The sequence below is a fragment of the Sus scrofa genome, chromosome 2 (genome assembly GCF_054392235.1).
Source record: "Sus scrofa isolate SSC_HxYL_T2T_F1_AM1 chromosome 2, Sscrofa_HxYL_maternal_Yorkshire_Landrace_v2.0, whole genome shotgun sequence".
Classification (NCBI taxonomy): Eukaryota; Metazoa; Chordata; class Mammalia; order Artiodactyla; family Suidae; genus Sus; species Sus scrofa.
The window spans coordinates 19,079,387-19,105,147 of NC_139384.1; the positions used below are offsets into that span (position 1 = coordinate 19,079,387).

Sequence of the window (25,761 nt, forward strand, 5' to 3'; positions counted from 1 at the left end):
GATCTCCTGTCTCTTATCAGAATTGTGGGGAGTTCCCTTCGTGGCTCAGCAGTTAACGAACCTAAGATCCATGAGGATGTGGGTTCAATCCTTGGCCTCGCTCAGTGGATTAGGGATTCAGTGTTGCCGTGAGCGGTGGTATATGTCTCCAGTGCGACCTTAAAAAACAAACAAAAAAAGAATTGTGCTTTGAGATCCTTGGGTCTTTGACTGGGAAGCTAAGCTGGGAGGGAGTATTACCATTGGTACCCTGAATGAGGGGTTTAACTTTGTTTATTTTAGTTGGGCTATAAGAGCATTTACTTGTTACTTCTCTGCTACTGAAAATATCCTCAAGCATTTTTTATTGGGCTGTCTTGAATTGGCAACAATTGTTACCTCTTCAGGGTAGAAGAGAGGGGAGCCAACTGTTGAATACTTACCATATGCTGGAAAATTTATATTTGTTCTTGCATGTAATATTCATAACAAACTATAAAGTGGATGGTGGTACCTCTCATTTTATTTTATTTTATTTTTTGCTTATTAAGGCCTCACCTGAGGCATATGGAAGTTCCCAGGCTACGGGTTGAATCAGCTGCAGCTGCTGGCCTACACCACAGCCACAGCAATGCCAGATCTGAGTTGTGCTCTGCTATCTACACCACAGCTCATGGCAACACTGTGTCTGTAACCCACTGAGTGAGGCCAGGGATCTCAAAACTGCATCCTCATGGATACTAGTCAGGCTCCTTACCGCTGAGCCAGCCACAGTAGGAACTTCGGTACCTTTCTTGTGAAGGACAAGACAACGTGAGGTATCCCAGGTCTCTTATCAGAATCACGCCTTGGAGTTCCCGTCGTGGCGCAGTGGTTAACGAATCCGACTAGGAGCCATGAGGTTGCGGGTTCGGTCCCTGCCCTTGCTTAGTGGGTTAACGATCCGGCGTTGCCGTGAGCTGTGGTGTAGGTCGCAGACGCGGCTGGGATCCCGCGTTGCTGTGGCTCTGGCGTAGGCCAGTGGCTACAGCTCCGATTGGACCCCTAGCCTGGGAACCTCCATATGCCTCGGAAGCGGCCCAAAGAAATAGCGAAAAGACAAAAAAAAAATAAAAATAAAAATCAAGTATATATATAAAAAAAAAAAAAGAATCATGCCTTGAGGTCCATTGGTCCTCATATAGATGGTGAATGGCAAAGCCGAGATGGAGAAGAAAAGCAGTCTTCTGTATTAGTGTTTTTCAAACTGTTCTTTGGAAGTGCCTAAGGGATGGCCATGAGAGTAAGAAAGAGTTTTGGTTCCCCCATTCTGCTTCAGAAGAGCAGCTCAACTTTGATCTGTTTTTTATTTTAGTGTTTTCTCATAAGGTTTCATTTGTAAAAAGGGTTTTGCTTCTGAGAGAGAAAGGAAGGAAGAAAAGAAAGAAGAGAGTTCCCGTTGTGAATCAGGGGTTTAAAAACCTGACTAGGGGGGAGTTCCCGTCGTGGCGCAGTGGTTAATGAATCCGACTAGGAACCATGAGGTTGCGGGTTCAGTCCCTGCCCTTGCTTAGTGGGTTAACGATCCGGCGTTGCGGTGAGCTGTGGTGTAGGTTGCAGACGCGGCTCGGATCCCGCGTTGCTGTGGCTCTGGCATAGGCTGGCGGCTACAGCTCCGATTAGACCCCTAGCCTGGGAACCTCCATATGCCGTGGGAGCGGCCCAAGAAATAGCAAAAAGACAAAAAAACAAAAAAAACCTGACTAGTACCCAGGAGGATGCAGGTTCAATCCCTGGTTTGCCTAGTGGGTTAAAGGATCTAGCGTTGCCACAAGCTGTGGTGTAGGTTGCAGATGTGGCTTGTATCTGGCATTGCTGTGGCTGTGGTGTAGGCTGGTGGCTGTGGTTTAGGCTGCCAGCTGTAGCTATGGTTCGACCCCTAGCCTGGGAACCTCTATATGCTGTGAGTACAGCCCTAAAAAAGACCAAAAAAAAAAAAAATTCTTTTTTGTTATAATCTATAAGGGTAAAGAATCTGGAAAAGAGGACTTCCTGTTGTGGCTCAGCAGGTTAAGGACCTGACATTGTCTCTGTGAGGATGCAGGTTCGATCCCTGGCCTCCCTCAGTGGTAAGCTTCAGCATAGGTTGCAGATGCAGCTCGGATCCAGTGTTGCTGTCACTGTGGTGTAGGTCTCAGCTGCAGCTGAGATTTGACCCCTAGCCTGGGAACTTCATATGCTGTAGGTGTGGCCATAAAAAGAAAAAAAAAAAAAAAGAATCTGTTAAAAGAATATATGTATGTAACTGAATCACTTTGCTGTACTATACTTTATATGTTAAAAATGATGTCCTGGAGTTCCCGTCGTGGCGCAGTGGTTAACGAATCCGACTAGGAACCATGAGGTTGCGGGTTCGGTCCCTGCCCTTGCTCAGTGGGTTAATGATCTGGCGTTGCCGTGAGCTGTGGTGTAGGTTGCAGACGCGGCTCGGGTCCCGCGTTGCTGTGGCTCTGGCATAGGCCGGTGGCTACAGCTCCGATTAGACCCCTAGCCTGGGAATCTCCATATGCCGCGGAAGCTGCCCAAGAAATAGCAAAAAGACCAAAAAAAAAAAAAGATGTCCTAAGTCACTTTTAACTCTACACCCATAATTTGACCAAAAAGGTTAAAAATATTTTCATTACCAAAATTTCAATAAATTACAGCATTAAGGAGATTTCTGCTGCTTTGACTGGCAAGCTTCTGTTCATACTAGTTGAGCATTTCTAGGGCATTGTTTTGTATAGGAGGACATTGCAGACCTTTTGCCAGGGGTCAGGAAGAGAAGTACATGACTTATATAGAGTGTCAGAGCAGAGTTGAAACTAAGGACAGTTGTAAGGAAGCTAATGTGAGAGACTATCACTTGCTTTGGGGAGGATAGCTCAATTCTAAATCCACAGCACTTTGCACTTCCTTGAGGGTAGCACTTGCCAATTTCACCATGGTAGTTTTAGTTACAGTATATTGCAGTTGCAATCTGAAAGGCTCTTTGAGATTGGAGGCCTTTTCTTTACCTCTCTGTCCCTGTCACCTATAGTAGGTCCTGGCACATAGATAGCACCCCCCCCCCCAATATGTTAAATGGAAAAAGTTGAATCAAAGTCAACAGATATTTAGAAGATGGCTTCTGCTTAAATATACTTATTAAACTTATTGCACCTCTTCTGTTGGCATGTGATATTATAGAAAAAGCTGATAACGTGGGAAAAAGCACTCGTCTTATAGCATTGAATGCCAGCTTTACCACTTACTGGCTGTTTGATCATGGGCAAGTTACTTTCACAGTGACCCAGGTTTTGGTCTGTAACATGGCAGTGGAGTAGGAGGGGGCTTTAGAATAGAGTAATACATCAGCACTTAATAGTGGTAGTTGCTGCTATTCCAAGTGGATGTTTTAAATGTTATCAACACTGTATTTTGCTCTTCTGCTTGACGGAGGAATATATTTTCAGGGAAGTTTATTTGCTGTGGCTTCAGTACGTGGGAGAATTATCCCCTCCTGCAATTTTCTGCTGAAAAGAAATCATTTAGTATTTCTTTTTCTGTGGGCCCACGGGATAGTTCCATGGAGGAGGCAGAGAGGGGGATGGAATCCGAGAAGAGCTGCTGAAGACCTTGTGTTTTTGCAGATCTCTTGAAAATGCTACACTGTGCTGTGCTCTCACCAAAAGCGCCTGACTCAGCTGTGGCACATTAGTGTGGTAATCATTTGTCACTTTGTCCCAGTCAGAATATCTATACCTGCCGGCCTGCTTGGCACTTAAAGACTTTCTTCCTTTCTTTCTTTTTTCTTTCTTTCTTTCTTTCTTTCTAAGCTCTCTATGATATAGTGATGAGAGATGAAGAAGATAGGCTGCAGGGTAATGTATAGTATAAATGATCCTGTTTTGATACAGAAAACAACTGTTTATATGAGCAGTGAGTTTGCATGGTTATCTCAAGAGGGTGGTAATGGGATGGATAAGGAAAGAGATTGACTACTGACTATTGTTTTACTTGTTCTAAGAAGCAGGTGCTACCTTTTTTTTCTGATTAAACTTTTTGTTTTGAGATCATTGTAGGTTTACATGCAATTGTAAGAAATAATAGTGAGAGAGGTTTCCCCCAGTGGTGACGTCCTACAAAACTATAGTACACCGTCACAGCCTGGGGCTTGCCATTGATACAGTCAAGATACAGAACATTTCCATCCCACAGGAAACCCCCCTGATGCTTTTTTATAGCCCAGATCATAATGATTTGACTGTACAGAGGATAAAATTGCAGTAAAGTTTTTGTGCAGAGAATCAAGGGAAAAATTGCCCCTGGGGAGGATGGCCCATTTCCCACTCCCCCAGCTCTATCTGTAATCCCTGGCAGCCGCTAACCTGTCTGCTTTTGTCATTTCAAGAATGTCATGTCAGTAGAGTCATATAGTATGTAAACTTTTGGGTTGGCCTTTTTCACTCAATGTAATTCCACGGAGAGTCATCCAAATTACACGTATCCTCGGAGTTCCCGTTGTGGGTCAGTGGTAATGAACCCGACTAGTATCCATGAGGATGCAGGCTTGATCCCTGGTCTTGCTAAGTAGGTTAAGGATCCAGTGTTGCCATGAGCTGTGGTGTAGGTCACAGATTAGGCTTGGATCCTGCTTTGCTGTGGCAGTGGTGTAGGCTGGCAGCTGTAGCTCCGATTCAACCCCTAGCCTGGGAACTTTCATATGCTGCAGGTGTGGCCTTAAAAAGACACACACACACACACACACACACAGAAAGCAAATTACATGTATCCATAGTTCCTTTCTTTTTAATTGCTGAGTAGTATTTCATGGTTTAGATGTATCTCTGTTTGTTTAATCACTTGCCCATTGAAAAACATCTGAGTTTCTTGTTCTAGTTCTTGACTAATGCTCATAAAGTTGCTGTGAACATCAGTGTACAACTTTTTGTGTGAATATACATTCTCTGGATTAAATGCCCAAGAGTGCAATTGCAGAGTCATGTAATACATACTGCTTTTTATTTTTACTTTTATTTTTTTGGCTGCACCTACAGCACATGGAAGTTCCTAGGGCAGGGATCAAACTCACACCACAGCAGTAGCAGAACCATGGCAGTGACCACGCCAGATCCTCAACTTGATGAACCACCAAGGAACTCCATGTATTGCTTTTTAAAAATTAAACAAAAAAAGGAAAAAAAATGAGAGGTGAAACAACTTTTTTTTTTTTTTGTCTTTTTGCTTTTGCTAGGGCCACTCCCACGGCATATGGAGGTTCCCAGGCTAGGGGTCTAATCGGAGCTGTAGCCACTGGCTTACACCAGAGCCACAGCAACGCGGGATCTGAGCCACATCTTTGACCTAGTCCACAGCTCACGGCAACTCTGGATCATTAACCCACTGAGCAAGGCCAGGGATCGAACCCGCAACCTCATGGTTCCTAGTCGGATTCGTTTCCCCTGTGCCACGACGGGAACTCTGAGAGGTGAAACAACTTTTAACATAGTAAATCAAGTGTAATTTTAAAAATTTTGGAGTTCACATTGTGGCTCAGTGGTTAACAAATCTGACTAGCATCCATGAGGATGCAGGTTGAATCCCTGGCCATGCTCAGTGGGTTAAGGATCTGGCGTTGCCATGAGCTGTGGTGTAGGTTGCAGATGCAGCTCGGATCCTGAGTTGCTGTGGCTGTGGCATAGGCCAGCAGTTACAGCTCCAATTTGACCCCTAGCCTGGGAACCTCCAAATGCCGCAGATGCAGCCCTTAAAAAAAAAAAAGCAAATAAAATTTTTTGTTGTTGTTGTTGTTGTTGTTGTTGCTATTTCTTGGGCCGCTCCCGCGGCATATGGAGGTTCCCAGGCTAGGGGTTGAATCGGAGCTGTAGCCACCGGCCTACGCCAGAGGCACAGCAACGCAGGATCCGAGCCGCGTCTGCAACCTACACCACAGCTCACGGCAACGCCGGATCATTAACCCACTGAGCAAGGGCAGGGACCGAACCCGCAACCTCATGGTTCCTAGTTGGATTCGTTGACCACTGCGCCATGACGGGAACTCCGCAAATAAAAATTTTAAGAAAAGCAACTAATTCTATGATTTCCTTTCGAATATATATTCAAACCCTCCATTCTTGGTGCACATAACTTATTTACATTGATTTCTGGTGTTTTGCTCTAGCATCAAGGCAATAATAATAACACTGTGGTTTTCCTCATCTCTTTCAACTGATAATCCATGATTACAGATAATAACTAACACAACCTACGAGGAGGCAAGTAATGTTTATTGCTGGTGAGGTTATTAGCTCCTTTATAGATAGGGTGGTTGAGGCTTGGGTGTTGTGGAATTTGCCTAAGGTTATATCATGAGTCACTCTGTTCTGACTCATATTCATTCAGATTTATTCTTTCTCTCTCCCTGTCTCCTGAACTAACTCTTTTATTATGACCTAGGTGTGAGGACACCAAAAGGTTTTTTTCTGTATATGAGGTTTAGTGCTTGCATATAGAAGTGGTATAATCTGGTGGTTAGTGTATATATTTTGGCATCGGATTTGGCTTGATTCTTTCTTCTACTTGGGCAAATCATTTAGCTACTCTAAGCCTCAGTTTTATGATTTGTGAAATGGGGATAATGAGAGTACCTGTCTTCTTAGTATTGCTGTAAGAAGTAAATGAGATAATGTCTGGGAAAGTGCTTAGCACTGTCAGGTGTGTGGCATATGTTCAATGCATGCTTGATCAAAGTATTGCTTTAAATATATGCGTTATCAGGAGTTCCCATTGTGGCTCAGTTGGTTAAGAACCCAACTAGTATCCATGAGGATGCAGCTTCCGACCCTGGCCTCACTCAGTGGGTTAAAGGATCTCGCGTTGCTGTGAGCTGTGGTGTAGGTCACAGATGAGGCTCGGATCCAGTTTTGCTGTAGCTGTGATGTAGGCTGGCAGCCTGCAGCTCCCATTCAACCCCTAGCCTGGAAACTTTCATATGCTGCAGGTGTGGCCCTAAAAAGGAAAAAAAAAAAAAAAGCGATTCTGAATTATTGATTTCCTCCCTTTAGTTTGCCCCCACAAACATTCCTTTTCTTATTTTTTTAATTTAAAAAATTTTAAGAAATTTTTGACCTTTTAGGGCCGTACCTGTGGCATATGGAGGGTCCCAGGCTAGGGATCGAATCGGAGCTGTAGCTGCTGGCCTATGCCACAGCCACAGCAACTCCAGATCTGAGCCATGTCTGCAACCTACACCAGCAATGCCAGATCCTTAACCCACTGAGCAAGGCCAGGGATGGAACCTGCATCCTCATGGATGGTAGCCAGATTCATTTTCACTGAGCCATGAGGGGAACTCCTCCTTTTCCTATTTTCTTCCTAACATTATTTGAAAGTTATCATCAGTTTTTAATTACATAAATAATCATGTAAGCTCCTCAAGGGCAGGAATGTTCTCATTTGCTGTATTATCCTCAGTGCCTAGAGTAGGACTCAGTATGTAGATATTCATTCAGTAAACACTTGCCAGCCTGGCTATTATTGCTTTTGTATCCTTCCTCTCCCCTGAGGTATTTTTTATTTGGCAAGTTGGGGAAATGCAATCCAGCTTCTAGTCAGCTTAAAATGACTAGGTTCTTAAAGTCCAGTGCCTTATTTTGATTGGCTGAGAAATGTGATTGGCAAGGTGGAAGGGCATCTGGACCTTTTAACATAAGAGCTCTGCATTTAATAATTTGACTTCTCCTTTTCCTGAAGCCTTGAGGGAAATTTTTCCTTTCCCTATTCTAGTCAGCCAAGAACCTGACCTGGGCTGACTCTAACATTGGAGAACACTGAACACAGTATCTGCTGAGCCAGGGACTGGGAGTCAAGCTCTGATACTATCTGAAGAAAAAGCCTGAATTCAAATCCTGCTTTGCCTACTGACTCATCTTGCAAACCTAGATGAATTTCTTAACCTCTTCCAGGTTTTAATTTTCTTACTTGCCTGGTGAGTAATCTTACCTGTCTGGGCTTGTGAGGATACTTGGCTTAACATACTCAAAGCTTTTTACAATACTGTTGCTGTGGCTCCAGGGGTTTCCAGGAATGATTGGGGGCAGAATGGTGCTCCGGGGAGGAGAGTTTGACTCTCTTTTCCCCAAAGACTATGCAGAAAACAGAAAGATGTGATTCTTCGTGATTTGAAATCAGCTCTACTTCAGCCTCCTAATGTTGTTGGTGGATGAAAGGTATGTTGTTGCCAAAGCCATTAGGCATGTTTGCCTGAGGCAGCTGGGGTCAGTTCCCATTTCTGGGGTTAAGTTGTTTTTGCCTCTGTGAAATTTCTTCCATCAAAAGCTACTCTTTTCTCTCTCTCTCTCTTTTTCTTTTTTGCTTGTTAATAAGAAATCTCTTGCCATTTTTGCGCATTTATTGGTAGCCATCCTGCTCTTGATTTTGTTGATGGCTTGAACTCAGAAATTGAGCCTCAGTTTCTTCTTGGTTCAGTGGCTTCCTCTGTGTTCTTGCTTGAGTTCTCAGAGGTTCTTGTGTTCCCAGCTCACTGTTGTCCCCAGAAAAGTTTACAGATAAAACTTCATTTCTTTTCTCTTCTCTTTCTGAGGTAAGTGGAAGTGAGGAAGATTGTCAGTCTCAAATTTGGGTCTTACGGCTTTCTGTTTCCAGTTTTGATCATACTTCTTTTTTGAGCATAGAACTTGCGTGTGTTCAGACATTACGTTACATCATTGTGAGTTACTTCAGGAAGACTTAGTCAGGAAAATCTATAGCAGAAAAGTGTTTTTTCCCTCCCCTTTATTGTAATTAATAGTCACTAGAATTTATTTAGTTTTGTATCTTTTAAGCATTTTGGAATGTTACTAGTTTATTTGTGATGTTCGCTGGAGTGGTCTGCCTTATGCTGAGTTTATATATGAAGACGCCTGGAGTGGGGGTGGGAGTTGGGTATGAGAAAAAGAAGTTACACTGCTTGCTTATCTCTTGGTAAATTTGGGCTGACATAACCTTTTTACAGGTACTTGATTCAGTATTACCTTTTAGCCTAACTTTCTAGAGGCAGACCAATATAGTATTTTAGAGTATGTGTAATTCTGAACACTGTGCATAGCTGCAGTAAGGTACAGGTTCTATTAGCATTTTATTTTTGGTCTTTGGCTGCTTATAAAGGGACCGTGTATAATTTTGATTATCCTGGTCTTGATTCTATCAAATTATTTGCTTTTAGTTTGCCAGGTGATTAGAGATTCTCTCTGATTCTGCTTCATAGCCTGTGTAGTTTCCTTTGCACTTTCTCCTAGAGCTGTGCATGCTAGACGTCTTTGTGGGAAGTCCTATTTATTGTATATTCTGGTTATTGTTGGTAGCTAACTTGGCTTTTACTTCAAAAAGTAATCCTGCCATGAGATTTTTGTAACTCGAGTGTACTCCGAGAATATTATTCCTTTCAAGTAGAAAGAAGGTGTTATTACTTTCAGTTTTTATACATATAGTATGCTTTGTCCAAGATTATATACAACTCAGTGGTAGAAATCAGCCATTGAAGCTTCTTACAATTTAGTCTTATCTTTACCCATGAAATCACATCACTTCTGTATTTGGTTGGAAGATACAATATCCCATGTTCCCAACCCTGCTCCCGGAAAATCCACTGTGTCTGTGTTTTATTCTAAATATGCTGTTTCAAAAAAAAAATGCTATTTCAGATATGAGTATTCAAAAGACTTCTATCATCTTGAGATACGTAATTTTTTTGGTTTAGGTACCCCCCACCCCAGTAGTGGTGAGGATGGATTTCCACTGAGCATCCTCTGTTGCCTGACCTTCTCCTGGTTAATGACATGTGCATAGGGAAATGACTGGTTGAGGTTAATTAATAGTACAGTTTTCTTTTTGTAGAGATGTTTGACTTTAGAAATTGAATTTATGACCTTGAACTCATCAATACCACCTATAACTGACCGTATATTTTTTTTTCTACCTAGGTGTTGCTGTTTATGAGAATTTGGAGTTTGTTTGGGGTTTTCTTCATAGCTGGAAATAAATACATGCACATATTCCTTCTTTTATATGCTAGGCACTGGGCTAGGTACTAGACTAGCACAGACATAGCGTTTGCCCTAACAGAGCTTATAGTCCAATGAGGAAAAAAGAAAAGTGCTCTAACAAAGAATTATGTACACCGGGTATTAGGTAGTGTTTTGAGTTACCTGTTACTGTACAAAAACCACCTCTGATTTTTTTTTTTTTTTTTGCAATACCAGCAAGCATTTTTCTCCAGTTCTCAGCAGACACTGACTGGGTTTCCTACAAGTTTAACTCAGTTCTGACACTCTCTACCTGGGGGTAGCATCTGACTCCAGGTGGAGAGTGGCTTAAGGGCTCAGTCCCACTAAACTGCAGCCCCTTCAACTTCAGGGCTGATTGCAAGTCCAGATTGTCACCTCTGCTTCTGATTGACAGCCCACAGGGATGAGGTTCCCATGGTCCTCTCCTTGGGTTGGGCTAATTTGCTAGACCTAGTCACAAAACTCAACTATTTACTTACGTTTACCAGTTTACTCTAAAGGATTCAGGTAAACTGCCAAATGAAGTAGGTAAGGCGAGCTCTGAAAGGGTTCCAGGTGCAGGAGCTTCTGTCCCCATGGAACTGGGGTGTATCACCCTCCTGGCATGCAGATATGTTCTACAACCTGCAAGTTCATCATATTTTGTTCAGTAGTTTTCTGTCAGTTTTTTTTTTGGTGGGGGGGGCATGCCCACCCATGCAGAAGTTCCTGGGCCAGGGATCAAAGCCATGCCACAGCAGGGACAATGTCAGATCCTTAACCAGCTGAACCACCAGGGAACTCCTTGTTCAATGGTATTTATAGAGCTTAATCTTTAGGCCCCTGTCCCTTTTCCTTTCCCAGAGGTCAGTGGGTAAGACTGGAAGTTCCAGCCCTCTACTCACTTGATCTTTCTGGTGACCAGCCCTAACGTGATACTTTCTAGGGGTAACATCTTAAGTCACCTATTAGCATAAGTTTAAAAGAGGCTCTTGGAAATTCCCATCTGGCACAGCAGGTTAAGGATCCAGTGTTGCTGCAGCTGTGGCACAGGTTGCAGCTGCGGCACAGGTTTGATCCCTGGCCCAGGAACTTCCCCATGCCATGCTGTGAGTGTGGCCAAAAATAAATAAATAAATAAATAAATAAAAATAAAAAAGAGGCTTCTTATGAATGACAGAAGACTTCTATCACTCAGGAAATGTCAAGGGTTTTACGAGCCCTGTGCTAGAAATGGGGACTAAGAGCAAATCTGTATTTCTTATTAAAATCACAGTATCACACCACCTCAAAATTTGTGGCATAAAATAATAATGATTTGTTACTTCTCACAATCCTGTGGGTTCGGAATTTGGGCAGGAATCATCTGGTTGGTTCTTCTGTCCTGTGTTGCATCAGTTGAGGTCACTCATTTGTCTACTTTCAGCTGGTGGCTGGGCTGGGTTAGACATGGCAGGAGGGTTTCAACTCATTGGTCTGGTACCTTGATAGTCTTCTATGTGGCCTCTCTGTTTCCAGGTAGTATCTTATCATCCAGGGCCTCTCCGTGGTCTCTCTCCAGTGGGACATCCTAAATTTCCTTGCAGCCTGGTGGTTGGCTTCCAAGAGTGAAAGTGGATGCTGCCAGGCTTGGAACTGACACATTATCCCTTTTGTCACATTCAGTGATCAAAGCAAGTCACAAGATCAGCCCAGATTCAAGGAGAGAGAAATCTGTTCTTATCTCTTGATGGGCAGAGCAGCATGGGAGTAGGATAGAAGGAACTGATGGAGACCGTCCTTGTAGAGAATCTATCACAGACAGTAGATGAAGTTAATCATGGGCAATCCTAATTTGGGACCAACTCTGGCAGTGCAGGGAGGTCATTAGTGTATGTGTTTGTCATGTGGATGAGAAAGGGTTGACATGAGACTACACATGAAGACTCTCCTTTTCCTTTTCTCAGGTGCGTTGATGTTGTAGTTCATGTTTGACAAAGGTGTATGCACAGACATGACAGTATGTTCAATCATATTTTTGTTGACTCTGTTTTTTGAGATTTATGTTCTATTATAGTTGCCAGACAAGAGTAAATTTACTCTGGCATCTATCTCTATTCCCTGATAGGTAATTTTTCTTATTTTGATAGAGTTGATAGGTTTGTAGGGTAAATACATAGTAGCTGAATTTAATGATAGAGTCTTATTTGGTACTTTATTAAATTCAGAGTTATTTCTGACCAGAGGTTTTGAAGTCTTCTTTTCTCTCAAAAACTATGTAAATTATTTGCTGTAGAGGAAGGATTGAGGAATTCCTATATGGTACAGTGGGTTAAGGATCTGGCATTGTCACTGCAGTGTCTTGGGTTGCTGCTGTGGCGTGGATTCAGTCCCTGGCCCAAGAACTTCCACATGCTACAGGTATGGGGAAGAAAAAAAAAAAAGGTGTGAGAATTTGTTTCATTTTTCCTCAGCATTATTCTTTAATTTCTTGACCTTTGAGGAAGTAAAAATAAAGATATAAACCAAGCTGATTTCCAACTGATATAGTAAAGCAGTGAAACATTGAAGGCCTCGTACATGAGAGACTAGTACATGAAATAGGAGGGAGGCTGTATAGGAGGTTTTATCTCAGGCAGTAGGGAGTTTTCTGTTATATCTAGACTCTGTAGCCACACTGCCTGGGTTTAGATTCTGAATCTACTACTGACAGTGTGATTTGTTCTCTTCGGGCCTCATGTACCTAAATGAATTTCTTTATGTAAAGTGCTAAGAACAGTGAGACATGAGAAGCACCATGAAAGTGTTAGTCATTATTTTAATCATTATCAACAGTGGTAAGATTTTTTTTTTTTTTTTGGCCATGCCCATAGCACGTGGAAGTTCCCAGGCCAGGGGTTGAACCTACGCCACAGCAGTGACAATGCCAGATCCTTAACTTGCTGAGCCACCAGGGAACTTCCAACTTTGGTAAGATGTTTTTATATGAAATGACTTGGAGATCTTTGCAGTGGACAGTCTCATTTTGCTTAGAAGGATCTGTCTTTAATTTATCTGATTGTTTGTAGGACTTTGTGGCCTTACATTTTTTTTTTTATTTCTCATTGCCATTCTGTAATTATTCATTAGAGAATGAAGATATTATTTTGGTACAAGCATTGGAATTTTATAATAGCAAGCAAGCACCTTTCATTTGTTAAGTCCTTTCATCCTTGTGGTAATCCTGTCATATAGGTACTACCTTTTGCAGCTGAGGAAACTGGAGAACAGAGAGGTTAAGTAACTATTCCAAGAAACTTTCATGTACCAGGAAAATGACAGAGCTGGGATTCAATCAGCCAGTCTGATTTCAGGACCCATATATCACTACACTATACTATCTCTTATTAAGAAATTACAGATTAAAAAAATTAAATATTACTTAAAATTTCTAGACTTAACCACAGTTAGCAGTTTGGAATATCTAGGATATCCTTTAGTAGTCTGCACACAGTAGATACACAATTCAGAGAACAGTTGAACTTTTTATGCTTCCAGGTGTGTTTGCCTTTGGTCTGTGTTACCTGTTAATAGTTGTAGATTTGTGATGCTTTGCCTCAGATTCCCTGCATTAGTTTAGCATAGAAGTCAAGCAAGAGCTGTATGGAGGCAGAGATGGTGGTTACATTTTTTTTTTTTTTTTTTTTTTTTTTGTGTGTGTGTGTGTCTTTTTGCTATTTCTTTGGGCCGCTCCACGGCATATGGAGGTTCCCAGGCTAGGGGTCAAATCAGAGCTGTAGCCACCGGCCTACGCCAGAGCCACAGCAACGCAGGATCCGAGCCGTGTCTGCAACCTACACCACAGCTCACGGCAACGCCGGATCGTTAACCCACTGAGCAAGGGCAGGGACCGAACCCGCAACCTCATGGTTCCTAGTCGGATTCGTTAACCACTGCGCCACGACGGGAACTCCCGGTGGTTACATTTTGGACCCAGATCCTATAAGGTGTCATTTGAAGTGTCCTGAAATGCTCTGTAGAAAGTCCTCTTAATGAAAACAAAGCTGCCAGTTGTAGAAAACCCTGTGTATTTCCACCCACATGGAGTTTCTGAAGAGTAGGAGGCCACTTTTAGGCCTCTAATTAAAGGCCTGACATTTTGTTGTTAATTTTCCAGTTGTTGGAAGAACTCTACTTATGCAAGTGATCCTAGTTTTAGTATTTGAAGGATTTTTTGTTTCTTTTAAAAAGTTAACTTTGGATTGGATCCGGTATATGTAATTTTGGAATGTATATTGGTATTACATGGCTGATTTGACTCTTAGACTTTGCCTACATGGGCATAGTGAAGTGGAGAGAGATGCAGTTACTCAAATAAATGAGGTTATTGGACTCCATTTTCATAGTCCCTTCCAGGTCGAATAACTTTCTGATTCACTTCCCTGGAATGCTGTTGGTAGAGAGGATTTGGTGTCTGAATTATTAGCCAGGTTTTGTAGATAAAGTTCTAAGTTGTTGGTTCTGTTTTTTGATTCACTTTTTATGTAGAAGTAGCCCAAACTTATTTAATTACTTTGGTTATACAGATGAGTACTTTTCCTGAGTACTTTTTACTTGTTTGGTAACAGCCTTTGAGATGTTTCTTAGAAATCTGCTACTCTTGAGAATTGTGGCATTTCGGGTCTCAGGGGTTTTAGTTGGCTCTGTTGTTTGTTGAAGGAAACCATAGTTAACCCTGAAGAGGATTCAAAAATAATGACAACAATAGCAGCAACGGTGTTAATGCTTCACCACTCTTTTCTTTTTTTCTTGGCTGTGCCTGAGGAATGTGGAAGTTCCCAGGGCCAGGGATTGAACCTGTGCCACAGCAGCAACTCAAGCCTCTGCAGTGATGCCAGATCCCTAACCCGCTGTGCCATAGGAGCACTCCTCCACCACTCTTTTTTGATTTCAGTAACCTCACAACAACATGATGAAGCAGATACTGTGATTGCTGTTTACAAAGGAGGCAGCTAAATCTCAGAGAGGTTAAGTAACTTGCCCTAAATCATATTGCTAGACAGTGGAGTGAATAGCATAAGATGATCAAATTGCAAGGGGAACCTATACATCTATAACTTGTGTTTCTACTGGGTTGTGTATAATCTCTAGGTGATTTTTTTTTTTTTTAGTGGTTTTTAAATTATATTCTAGGATTAAGCAGAGAAAACCTTTCAAGGTGATTCTCTTCTCATTGTTACGGAGGGAGAGGTGGTTGGAAATGGGGTGGAATCTTAGCATTTGTGTAATGTACATATCCCAGGCACATCCTTTTGGTTGTACTTATTTAAGACTTTAGGTGATTGAGAATTGATTCTGGGGACTGTGTAATGGTATCACAAAGACTATTCTTGGCACCCTTTGTCCCAGTCTGGTTCAGGGACAGATTAGGAAACTTATTTCTTCCTCCTTTTTAAAAAGAAGAATGAAAAACATGTTTGACTGGCACTTCCTCCTCAGCAAGAGGCCTGCCTGACTACAGTTTGATTTAGTTCCTTTTGTTCTTTGTAGAGAACAAATAAAATTTCTACTCAGGTGGCTGTAAGGAGTACATCAGGAGAAAGTTCCTTATCTTTTTAAAGAAGCAGAGCAAATATTTTTCTTCAGACAAAAGAGAGACTGTGCAGTTGTTTTAGTCCTATTGACTTCTTGCCATCATCAGACTTTGTCTTGTTGGAATTTTTAGTGTGTTTAGGTCCTTGGGAATTGGTAGACAAGCTCTTCGGTAGTCCTGAGCTTTAGTTTTTTCTTGATAACTGCTATTTGCAGCAGCTCTTTCCTTGTCCTTGTGATTCCTGTAAGAACTTCAGATTGCATCACAGTTTTCTGAATCATACGATGTTTGTGACCTATATTTTCTTCTTCCTCTTGAGTAACATGAGGTCAGAAGGTCAGATTTTTTTAGGAATTGGATTGCTGCTGTTTTCAGCACATGTTATAAGATTATAAATGATTTATATGCATTTCTTTGAAAGTACTTTTACTGTTACACTGTGGGACAAAAGACCCTCAAAACTCATTTCTGCTGAACTTCTCTCTAAATTAGGTAAAAGAATGATTGGCTCCCAGAAAATTACAGACTCAGTTAAGGGTTAAGGTGAACAGATGGGAACTATATTTCTGCCACCTTCCGGGTTCGTAATTATTCAGCTGTGTGGCAGTTTTGTTTCCAGACTTTTGATCTTAAACCATGAGTTGTCAGGGTCATCAAGGAGATTATTTCCTTCCAGTTAGTTCATCCTTAGTTTATTCAGGAGGTTGGCCTTCGGTGTGTTGACATATTCAGTGTGTAGATATTTATATCGTATGCTACTGGGGGTGAAAACTGTATTATGAGTATACAGGCTTGAGTTTGCAGTCACCCATTAGGGAACTTGGTGCTGTATGTGACTGGCAACTTGGAGTTATGTCTTTCTATAGAATCTTTCTGACTTTTTATGTTTTAATATTCCAGGGAAAAAAGCTCTTAGCACAGGTGATAAATATATTTTTCCTTCTGTATTTGGATGCATCTAGTTGTGTACTTTTTAGATTGTAGCCTTTCATGAACTGTAAAGAGCTGATTATTGTTTGATTTTTTATAAGTATTTATTACTTTTTAAATTTAACAACTGAAGAGAACACTGCCTTTCCTGATGATTAAGTCATCTATGATCCTACCACCCAAAGGTAACCATGGTTTAATACTTTTTCTATTTCTTTTGTATTATTAGTCTCAAAGATTTTTCTTATATCACATTGTGTATATAATTTTGTATTTTGCTTTTTTTCACTTAATGTGTTTTTTCCATATCATTAAATATTTTAAAATTAAATTTTGAATAGATAATTTTAAAAATAAAAATGGGAGTTCCCAGCATGGCTCAGTGGAAACGAATCCAGTTAGCATCCATGAAGACACGGGTTTGATCTCTTGCCTTTCTCAGTGGGTTAAGGATCCGGCGTTGCTGTGAGCTGTGGTGTAGGTTGCAGACTCAGCTTGGATCCCACGTTGTTGTGGCTGTGGCGTAGCTCTGATTCTACCCCTAGCCTGGGAACCTCCATATGTCATGGGGTGCGGTGCTGAAAAGACAAACAAATAAATAAATAAATAGTAAAAATAACATAAAACAAAAACATTGAGAAGTCTAGCTTTTGGAATTCCCATTGTGGCTCAGTGGATTAAGAACCTGACTAGTATTCATGAGAATGTGGGTTCGATCCTTGGCCTTGCTCAGTGGGTTAAGGATCTGGCATTGCCGAAAGATGCAATGTAGGTTGCAGAAGTGCCTTGGATCTGGTGTTGCTGTGGCTGTGGTGTAGGCCGGCATCAGCTGCTGCTCCGATTCGACCCCTAGCCTGGGAACTTCCATGTGCTGCAGGTGTGGCCCTAAAAAGATGAAAAACCAAAAAACAAACAAAAAGAGGAGTCTAGTTTTCATCTTTGTCTCCATTCACCTTTTTCCCTCAGTCCCTAATAAGTGACCATTAATTTCCCCTTGCTTTTCCCTCTTCTGAACACTGTATCTTGTAGATCTCTTTTTATTGGTACCCAGAGAATCTTGCTTACCCTATTAGTCATCTCTTCCCCTTCATATGGACACTTGGGTTGTCCCCAATTTTTGCTGTTACAAACAATAAGAGGTAGTAATTAAAGGGAAAAAATAAAGTGTTTACTCTGCTTCAGTTATTAAGGGAAAGTTCTCTCCAGAAGAATGCCAGCTAATAAATGTAGAAATAATGATGGGAGTGGAAAATCAACATGAAATAATTTAAGAAAGAATCATCAGTAACTGCTAAACTGTTAAGCAAAAGGTTGAAGAGAAACAGGGTGCCAAACGTTAGCCACAGGGGCTAATTGTAAAGGGGGAAATACACCTTTATAAAGAGAACCTGGCTGATACAGACTCATCTTAGTGATCATGTGTTGCCAAATGATCATGCCGTTTACCGTCTAACTAACTGAGACAGTCTGAGGATATGATGTGCTGCATCACGAAGGACTTGGACAGCATCACCCGTGAAGCATTCTTGCCCAGACCACTTAACCTAAATCTGGTCAGTGTTTACAAGAAATATACAGAGGCAAGCTAAATGGCACTATGAAGAAATAACCAGACTAAACTGGGATATAACTGTCAACTACAGGTTAACTATCCTGGTCTTTTTTTGGGGGGGGTGGGGGCACACCTGAGACAGTTGGAAGTTCCTGGGCCAGGGAAAGAACGTGTGCCACAGCAGCAACATAAGCCGCTGCAGTGACAATCCTGGATCCTTAATCTGTTGCACCATAGGAGAACTCTCTTTCCCGGTCTTCTTAAAACGCTGATGTGTGGACTTGCCACTGTGGCACAGTGGGTTAAGAATCTGACTGCAGTGGCTTGGGCCGCTGCAGGGATGCAGATCTGATCCCGGTAGTGGAAACTTCCATATGCTGCTGGTGCAGTCATTTAAATATATAACTAAATAAAAATAAAAAGTGTATGTTGTAAACAAACAAGTATAAACAACACCAACCAAAATAAAACCTGGAGGCCATTCTAGAAATAAAGGGACTAAAGGGACATAATATCCACATTCATTGCTTGAGCTTTGATTGGATTCTGGATTTCTTTTTTTTTCCTTTTTTCACTGCACCTATAGCGTATGCGAGTTTCTGAGCCAGAGATCAAACCTGCACTGCCACAGAGACAATGCCAGATCCTTAACCTGCTGCTCCCCAGCAGGAACTCCTGGATTTTTTTTTTTTTAAAGTCACTATTAAAGATACTTTTTGGGAGTTCCCATCGTGGCTCCTTAACCTGATGCTGTCTCTGTGAGGATGCAGGTTTGATCCCTGGCCTTGCTCAGTGATTTAAGGATCTAGTATGGCTGCAGCTATGGTTTAGGCTTCAATTCAACCCTTAGGCTGGGAACTTCCATATGCAACAGGTGCAGCCATAAAAAAATAAAAATAAATTTAAAAATTTTTATTTTTTATTTTTTTATTTTTTATTTTTTTGTCTTTTTGCCATTTCTTGGGCCGCTGCCACGGCATATGGAGATTCCCAGGCTAGGGGTCTAATCGGAGCTGTAGCCACTGGCCTACGCCAGAGCCACAGCAATGCGGAATCTGAGCCTCATCTGCAACCTACACCACAGCTCACGGCAACGCCGGATCGTTAACCCACTGAACAAGGCCAGAGATCGAACCCGCAACCTCATGGTTCCTAGTCGGATTCGTTAACCACTGCGCCACGATGGGAACTCCTAAAAAATTTTAAAAAGATACTTTGGAAAATTGTGGAAATTTGAAGACTGTGATAATTGATAAATGATAATTTATCATTTAAGTCAATTTATCATCAATTAATTTATCATCAGCTAAATAATTGATGTAATAGTTTTGTAGTTATGAAGCCAAATGTCTTTATTCTTAGGAGATGCATAGTGGGATATATACAGTTACAGTGTCTTGATGCTTGCTGAAATGGTTCACAAGAAAATGAAAAACAACCCCTATAGAGCCATATCTCTATCCATGGAGACATGAGGCAAACTTGCAGATATATTAACAATTTTTGAGGGAGTTCCCATTGTGGCTTAGTGGATTAAAAACCCAACATTGTCTTGAGGATGGGGATTTGATCCCCTGGCCTCGCTCAGTGGGTTAAGTATCTGAGAAGAGAAAAAGAGAATGAGAAAGGTACCCTGAAAGTACTTCTGTGCACTTGCTTTTAGGTAGGAGACAGAATTGAAACTGCTGCATAAGAACATACTACAAATGGCATTTTACTTTATTTATTTTTTGGCTGTACCAAGGGCATGTGCAAATTCCCAGGCCAGGGATTGAACCTGTGCCACAGCAGCAACCCAAGCCACTCCATTGACAATGCCAGATACTTAACATGCTGTGCTACAGAGGAACTCCTCAAATAGCCTTTTATTTATTTATTTATTTATTTATTTATGGCCCCACCCACGGCACATGGAGGTTCCCAGGCTTGGGGTCAGTGCGGAGCAGTATATGCCAGCCTATACCACAGCAACACAGGATCCGAGCCGAGTCTGCAACCTACACCACAGCTCACTGCAACACCAGGTCGTTAATCCGCTGAGGGGAGCCAGGGATTGGACCCGCATCCTCATGGATACAGGTTGGTTTTGTTACTGCTCAGCCACAATGGGAATTCCCAAGTAGCCTTTTACAATCAGTTATGTGTCCTTTAGTTTGGAGGCTGCCCAAATGATAGGGAAGGGTACTAGCAACTGGGGAATCAGCATGACACAATGAGGGGAGTGCAGATACGGTGATTTGTTTTGTTTTTTTTTTGTTTTGTTTTTTTTTGTCTTTTTTTTTTTTGCTATTTCTTTGGGCCGCTTCCGCAGCATATGGAGGCTCCCAGGCCAGGGGTCTAATCGGAGCTGTAGCCACAGGCCTACGCCAGAGCCACAGCAACGCAGGATCCGAGCCGCGTCTGCAACCTACACCACAGCTCACGGCAATGCCGGATCGTTAACCCACTGAGCAAGGGCAGGGACCGAACCCGCAACCTCATGGTTCCTAGTCGGATTCGTTAACCACTGCGCTATGACGGGAACTCCTGTTTTGGTTTTGATAGGGTTTTAGACCTTTATGTTAGTAGCAAAAGTTCTTCCTGCCTGATAAAAGGAATAACTCTTTTAGACAACGGTCTGTTCTTCAGATATGAGGCTGAGCTATGGAGGATACGAGAGGAATGTAAGGATGACATGTTCCTGGAAGAAAAGTTCTAGGAGAAGGGTCTGAGTGCTTTCCTCTTTGAGTGAGCCGGAATTGTGTTTGCAATGGAAAGCTTCTCTGCTTGCAGAATAGATGTTCTTTGACATTAATGTCTGCTTACTGTAGATTTCTATGAAGACAACTTACAAGGACCTGAATGGCCTGGTTTTAGCTGCTTCAGCCTGTGGAGCTGTTGCTCGCTCCTTCTTTTCCTGTGCCTGGTGTGACAGTGGCTACTGAGCGCCATGAAGGTTGTTCCAGAGAAGAATGCTGTCCGGATACTCTGGGGGCGAGAACGGGGCACTCGAACCTTTGGAGCCCAGCGGCTTCTGCAGGAGCTGGTGGAAGATAAAACCCGATGGATGAAATGGGAGGGCAAGGTAAGGAAAAATAGCTATTTTCCACATAGCATTTGCAGGGGTGACAGTAGAATGGGACCTTAGAATGCGTTAATGATGTAGATTTGGGATATAATTTATTTTGTGTTGGAGATTTGATTTTTTAAAAAAATTTACAAATTTGGAAGAATTAATGGGCTAGAAATATCTTTCTCCTTTAGCGCTAGACATTTTTCCTAAAGGTAATTTATTTATTTATTTATTTTTTAATTATTTATTTATTTTTATTTTTTTTTTTTGTCTTTTTGCTATTTCTTTGGGCCGCTCCCGCGGCATATGGAGGTTCCCAGGCTAGGAGTCGAATCGGAGCTGTAGCCACCAGCCCACGCCAGAGCCACAGCAATGCCAGATCCGAGCCATGTCTGCAACTTACACCACAGCTCATGGCAACGCCGGATCGTTAACCCACTGAGCAAGGGCAGGGACCGAACCCACAACCTCATGGTTCCTAGTCGGATTCGTTAACCACTGCGCCACGACGGGAACTCCCCCTAAAGGTAATTTAGATTTCTCTCTCTCAGTTTGTAGAGTGATCATTGTCTCCAGTTTTTAAGCTTATACTGTAAATACTAATCTAAAATGGTTCAGTGCTTTTGGGATAGAGCCATAGTTTATAAATAATATATTCTAACTTTTGTTTGTTTGTTTCCCAGAGAGTGGAACTGCCGGATAGTCCACGCTCTACCTTTTTACTGGCCTTCAGCCCAGACAGGTACCTAGTGCTAACCTAAACTTTATCTAAGACTCGTGATTGTGTTGTTTTCTGTGTATTTGGGCTAGCTGAATTGTTCAAGTCAAATCCCTAAAGACTCTTTGAAGCATTGAACAGAGCTTTGCCAGTGTTATCAGAAAGGAAATTAAGTAGATGAGCAGTGCTAAACATAAAAATAATGAGAATAAGCAAAGGAACCTGTGAATATTGAGGATCAAAACTTGGAAAGTTTCTCAGTAACAGTCCTTTGCCTGTGTGATATAGGTCATCAATAGCATGATCGTTTTCCCTCCTGGAAACAATATTCTCTGAAGCGGTTGTGTGTCATTTGGGAACAGTATGGAGACACCAAAATCTCTTCTTGTTTTGGCCGCCCAGCAGCATATGGAGCTCCCGTGCCAGGGATCAGGGATCAGATTTGAGCCATAGTTGTGATCTGAGCCACAGCTGCAGCAATGCCAGATCCTTAACTTGCCGTGCAGGGTTGGGAATCGAACTTGTGTCCCATTGTTCCCAAAATACCGCTGATCCCAGTGCGCCACAATGGGAACTCCGCCAAAAGCCCTTAAAGATCAGAATGTTGCTGTTGTTTGTAATGCTCAGGGTGTAGTTTTTTCATGTTGGGATTGGGAGGAAATATCAATTTTCTTTGTTGTCAAAGCTGATGAAGTCTGTTACCCTCCCTCACACCTCGCATTTACTTTCTACTCTTTGATTCCCTAGGACTCTCTTGGCCTCCACCCATGTAAACCATAATATCTATATCACAGAGGTGAAGACGGGCAAGTGTGTTCACTCTCTGATTGGGCACCGCCGCACTCCATGGTGTGTCACTTTCCATCCCACCATCTCAGGCCTTATTGCTTCTGGCTGCCTAGATGGGGAGGTTAGGATTTGGGATTTACACGTAAGTGTTTCCTTTTTTTTTTTGGTATTCTCCCACCCCCACCCCCGGCCACACACACAGTAATGGCTTGATGTGGGATCTCAGTTCCCAGACCAGGGATTGAACCTGGGCTGCAGTCGTGAAAGCACCAAGTCCTAAACGCTAGGCCACCAGGGAACTCCTCCTTTTTTTTGGTACTCTAAATTCAGACGCTTGTTTATCATTGGGCTCTCAGCTCTGAACGAGAGAGCAGCGCGGTCCTTAGGACTCTCTCTGAGTACCTGCTCAGTCGTCGTCCACTTAACTGATAGGGAGTCTGGCTCACAGTCCTCCGTTTTAAGATGAACACACTGTTTATCTGCCCATCGGGACATAGTGCAGGCGCTTTAAGCCGTCTTCAGGATGGAAGTCTCTTGTCCTAGATCAAGGATTGTACTGTATCTGATCATGATCATCAAAGCAGTATGCTCCTTGTCTTGGTGATTGGATCACGGGTTGTTGTACACATGTCATCCACCAAGCTTGAGTTTTTACAGGCTACAGAAACAGGACCTATGCAGGTGCTTGAGGCTGATGGATTGTAGATGTCGGTAATATTTTTCTGATAAATTGGTGACACCGCCAGATCACTGGTGTTTGTCTTCAGAGGACATATTTAAAGTAGGCCCTACAAGTAGTTGTTTTGCCTTAAATGGACCCTTTTGTGTGTGTGCGTGTGCGTGCGCGTGAGAAATTGATATCTCAGTTGGCTGGCAGTTTGTAACCTGAGAATGTTTGGGATTTGTTCATTCATAGGGTGGCAGTGAAAGCTGGTTCACAGATAGCAACAATGCCATTGCCTCTCTGGCTTTCCACCCTACGGCCCAGCTCCTGCTGATTGCCACTGCCAACGAGATCCACTTTTGGGACTGGAGTCGACGGGAACCTTTTGCTGTGGTGAAGACAGCCAGCGAGATGGAACGAGTCCGGTGAGTGCTCTGCCCACCAGCATTGTCTTGTATAGGATTAACATGGCAGAGGAGTGTCCGTCGTGGCTCAGTGGTTAACGAATCCGACTAGGAACCATGAGGTTGCGGGTTCGATCCCTGGCCTCGCTCGGTGGGTTAAGGATCCGGCGTTGCCATGAGCTGTGGTGTAGGTCGAAGATGCGGCTCGGATCCTGAGGTGCTGTGGCTCTGGCATAGGCCAGCAGTTATAGCTCCAATTGGACCCCTAGCCTGGGAACCTCCATATGCCGCGGGAGCGGCCCAAGAAATGGCAAAAAGCTAAAAAAAACAAAAACAAAACATGGCAGAGAACGTCTACATGTACTTTAAACCTCAGGAGACAGATTATTATCCATTTTCCCTGCTCAGGGCAGGGTGTTATCCCTACGGCTCCTCCTACTTTTTGAGCACCTAGCTAATCAGCAAGGAAGCAGTTCATTTTGTTCATTTTAGCTGTTCCTATCAGTCTCATCTTTTGATCTCTATAAACTAGAGTTGTTGGAATCTTTTTTAGGTTCAAACCTCTCTGGGTTGGAGTGCCCATTGTGGTGCAGCAGAAACAAATCCAACTAGTATCCATGAGGATGCGGGTTCCATCCCTGGTCTTGCTCAGTGGGTCAGGGATCCAGTGTTGCTATTGTTGTGGCTGTGGCATAGGCCAGCAGCTGTAGCTCCTATTAGACCCCTAGCCTGGGAACTTCCACATGTGGCCCTAAAAAGCAAAAAAAAAAAAACATGTTTGGGTTTGGAATAATACTTTTTTTTTTGCAAACCTGAAAGATATTCAACTGGTAGGTAAATTGCTCATCCCTGGTTTTCTGTTTATCAAACTGGAAGGGGGTGATATGTATATGTATCAAATATCCTAATTGATATTTACATATTTAGTCTTCAGAATCATATACTGCCTGAATTAAAGTTGATGCATTGTTTTCTTTTAGTCCTCTTGGTATGCCAGTTGGATATTAGCTAATTTTCTAGTTTCAGTTGTGTCCCTGGATGCTGAGACTGTTACTTATAACCAGTACTCATGCTTCTTGCCAATGTAGCTGCTGTGTGAAGGGAGACCTGAACCTGTAGCAGAGTCTGGGAGCATTCTCTGCTTTTCTGTTATGATGGGCTTTTTGACATGAGCAGCTGGGTTCTTCATGTAGCTGCTTTCTGGAGTGGAAGCCTAGGTGTTTCTAAAATTATTTTTGCAACACATATTCCCTTATTCTGGCAAGTGTGAGGACGTAACAAGAGGTATTGAGCTTTATTGCTTTAATCTGTTTGAAAGTTTTGAAAGTCTCTAGCATGAAGTGATACCTGGGTAATCCCATAATTGTCAGTAATGATTGCATAGAATTTTCACACGGCTGTCACCTCTTTTTGGTTAATGTAATTCCTCTATCCATGTCTGTCCCTTTCTTCTGTGTTTTCAGTCTGGTGAGATTTGATCCTCTTGGACACTACTTACTCACAGCAATTGTTAACCCCTCTAATCAGCAGGTAAGTTAGCCAGAAGTTCCAACTCCGTCTAAACTGTGGGTTATCTTCTCAGCTGGTGCTCTGTTTACAATTATGTTGGACTTTAATTTTCAGTGCCCAAGTGTTTCTTTCCAGTCAAGATTCAAGACTACCTTCAGACTGTATATTCAAAGTTATAGCTGTAATCTTGACAAGGGAGTCCATTCTGAACCCCCCAAGCAGTCGTCCCATTAGAAGTAAACCGGGTAGTTGGAGTACCCGTTGTGGTGCAGCAGAAATGAATCGACTAGTGTCCATGAGAATGCAGGTTCAATCCCTAGTTTCGCTCAGTGGGTTGAGGAACTGACACTGTGGCTGTGGCGTAGGCCAGTGGCTACAGTTCCGTTTCAACCCCTAGCCTGGAAACTTCCATATGCCATGGGTGCGGCCCCCAAAAGACAAATTTTAAATAAATAAATAAATAAATAATAGACGTTATATAAAAAAAAAAAAAAGAAGTAACCGGATGCTTGTTATTCAGGCGCCTCTGGCTGGTTGACATTTTGCTTTCCCTCACTGCCTTCATGTCAT

The 25,761-nt window shown here is 42.4% G+C and overlaps 1 protein-coding gene across 47 annotated transcripts in view; it reads left to right on the forward strand.

The window, feature by feature from the left end:
• Positions 1 to 25,761, forward strand: part of AMBRA1 (autophagy and beclin 1 regulator 1) — a 183,711-nt gene that overhangs the window by 11,609 nt on the left and 146,341 nt on the right. For 34 of the 47 annotated variants that reach the window (XR_014836996.1, XR_014836999.1, XR_014836997.1 and 31 more), the window contains 5 exons: positions 20,866 to 21,119; positions 21,791 to 21,849; positions 22,573 to 22,756; positions 23,531 to 23,703; positions 25,146 to 25,212. Coding sequence is in view for 41 of the 47 variants with exons in the window: in XM_021085244.2 (XP_020940903.1) it covers positions 20,985 to 21,119; positions 21,791 to 21,849; positions 22,573 to 22,756; positions 23,531 to 23,703; positions 25,146 to 25,212 (618 nt within the window). In the remaining 6 variants the exon portion in view is untranslated. Of the gene's footprint in view, positions 1 to 16,636; positions 16,689 to 20,865; positions 21,120 to 21,790; positions 21,850 to 22,572; positions 22,757 to 23,530; positions 23,704 to 25,145; positions 25,213 to 25,761 lie in introns of all 47 variants that reach the window. The other 13 variants (XM_085011243.1, XM_021085242.2, XM_085011241.1 and 10 more) reach the window with 1 other exon arrangement.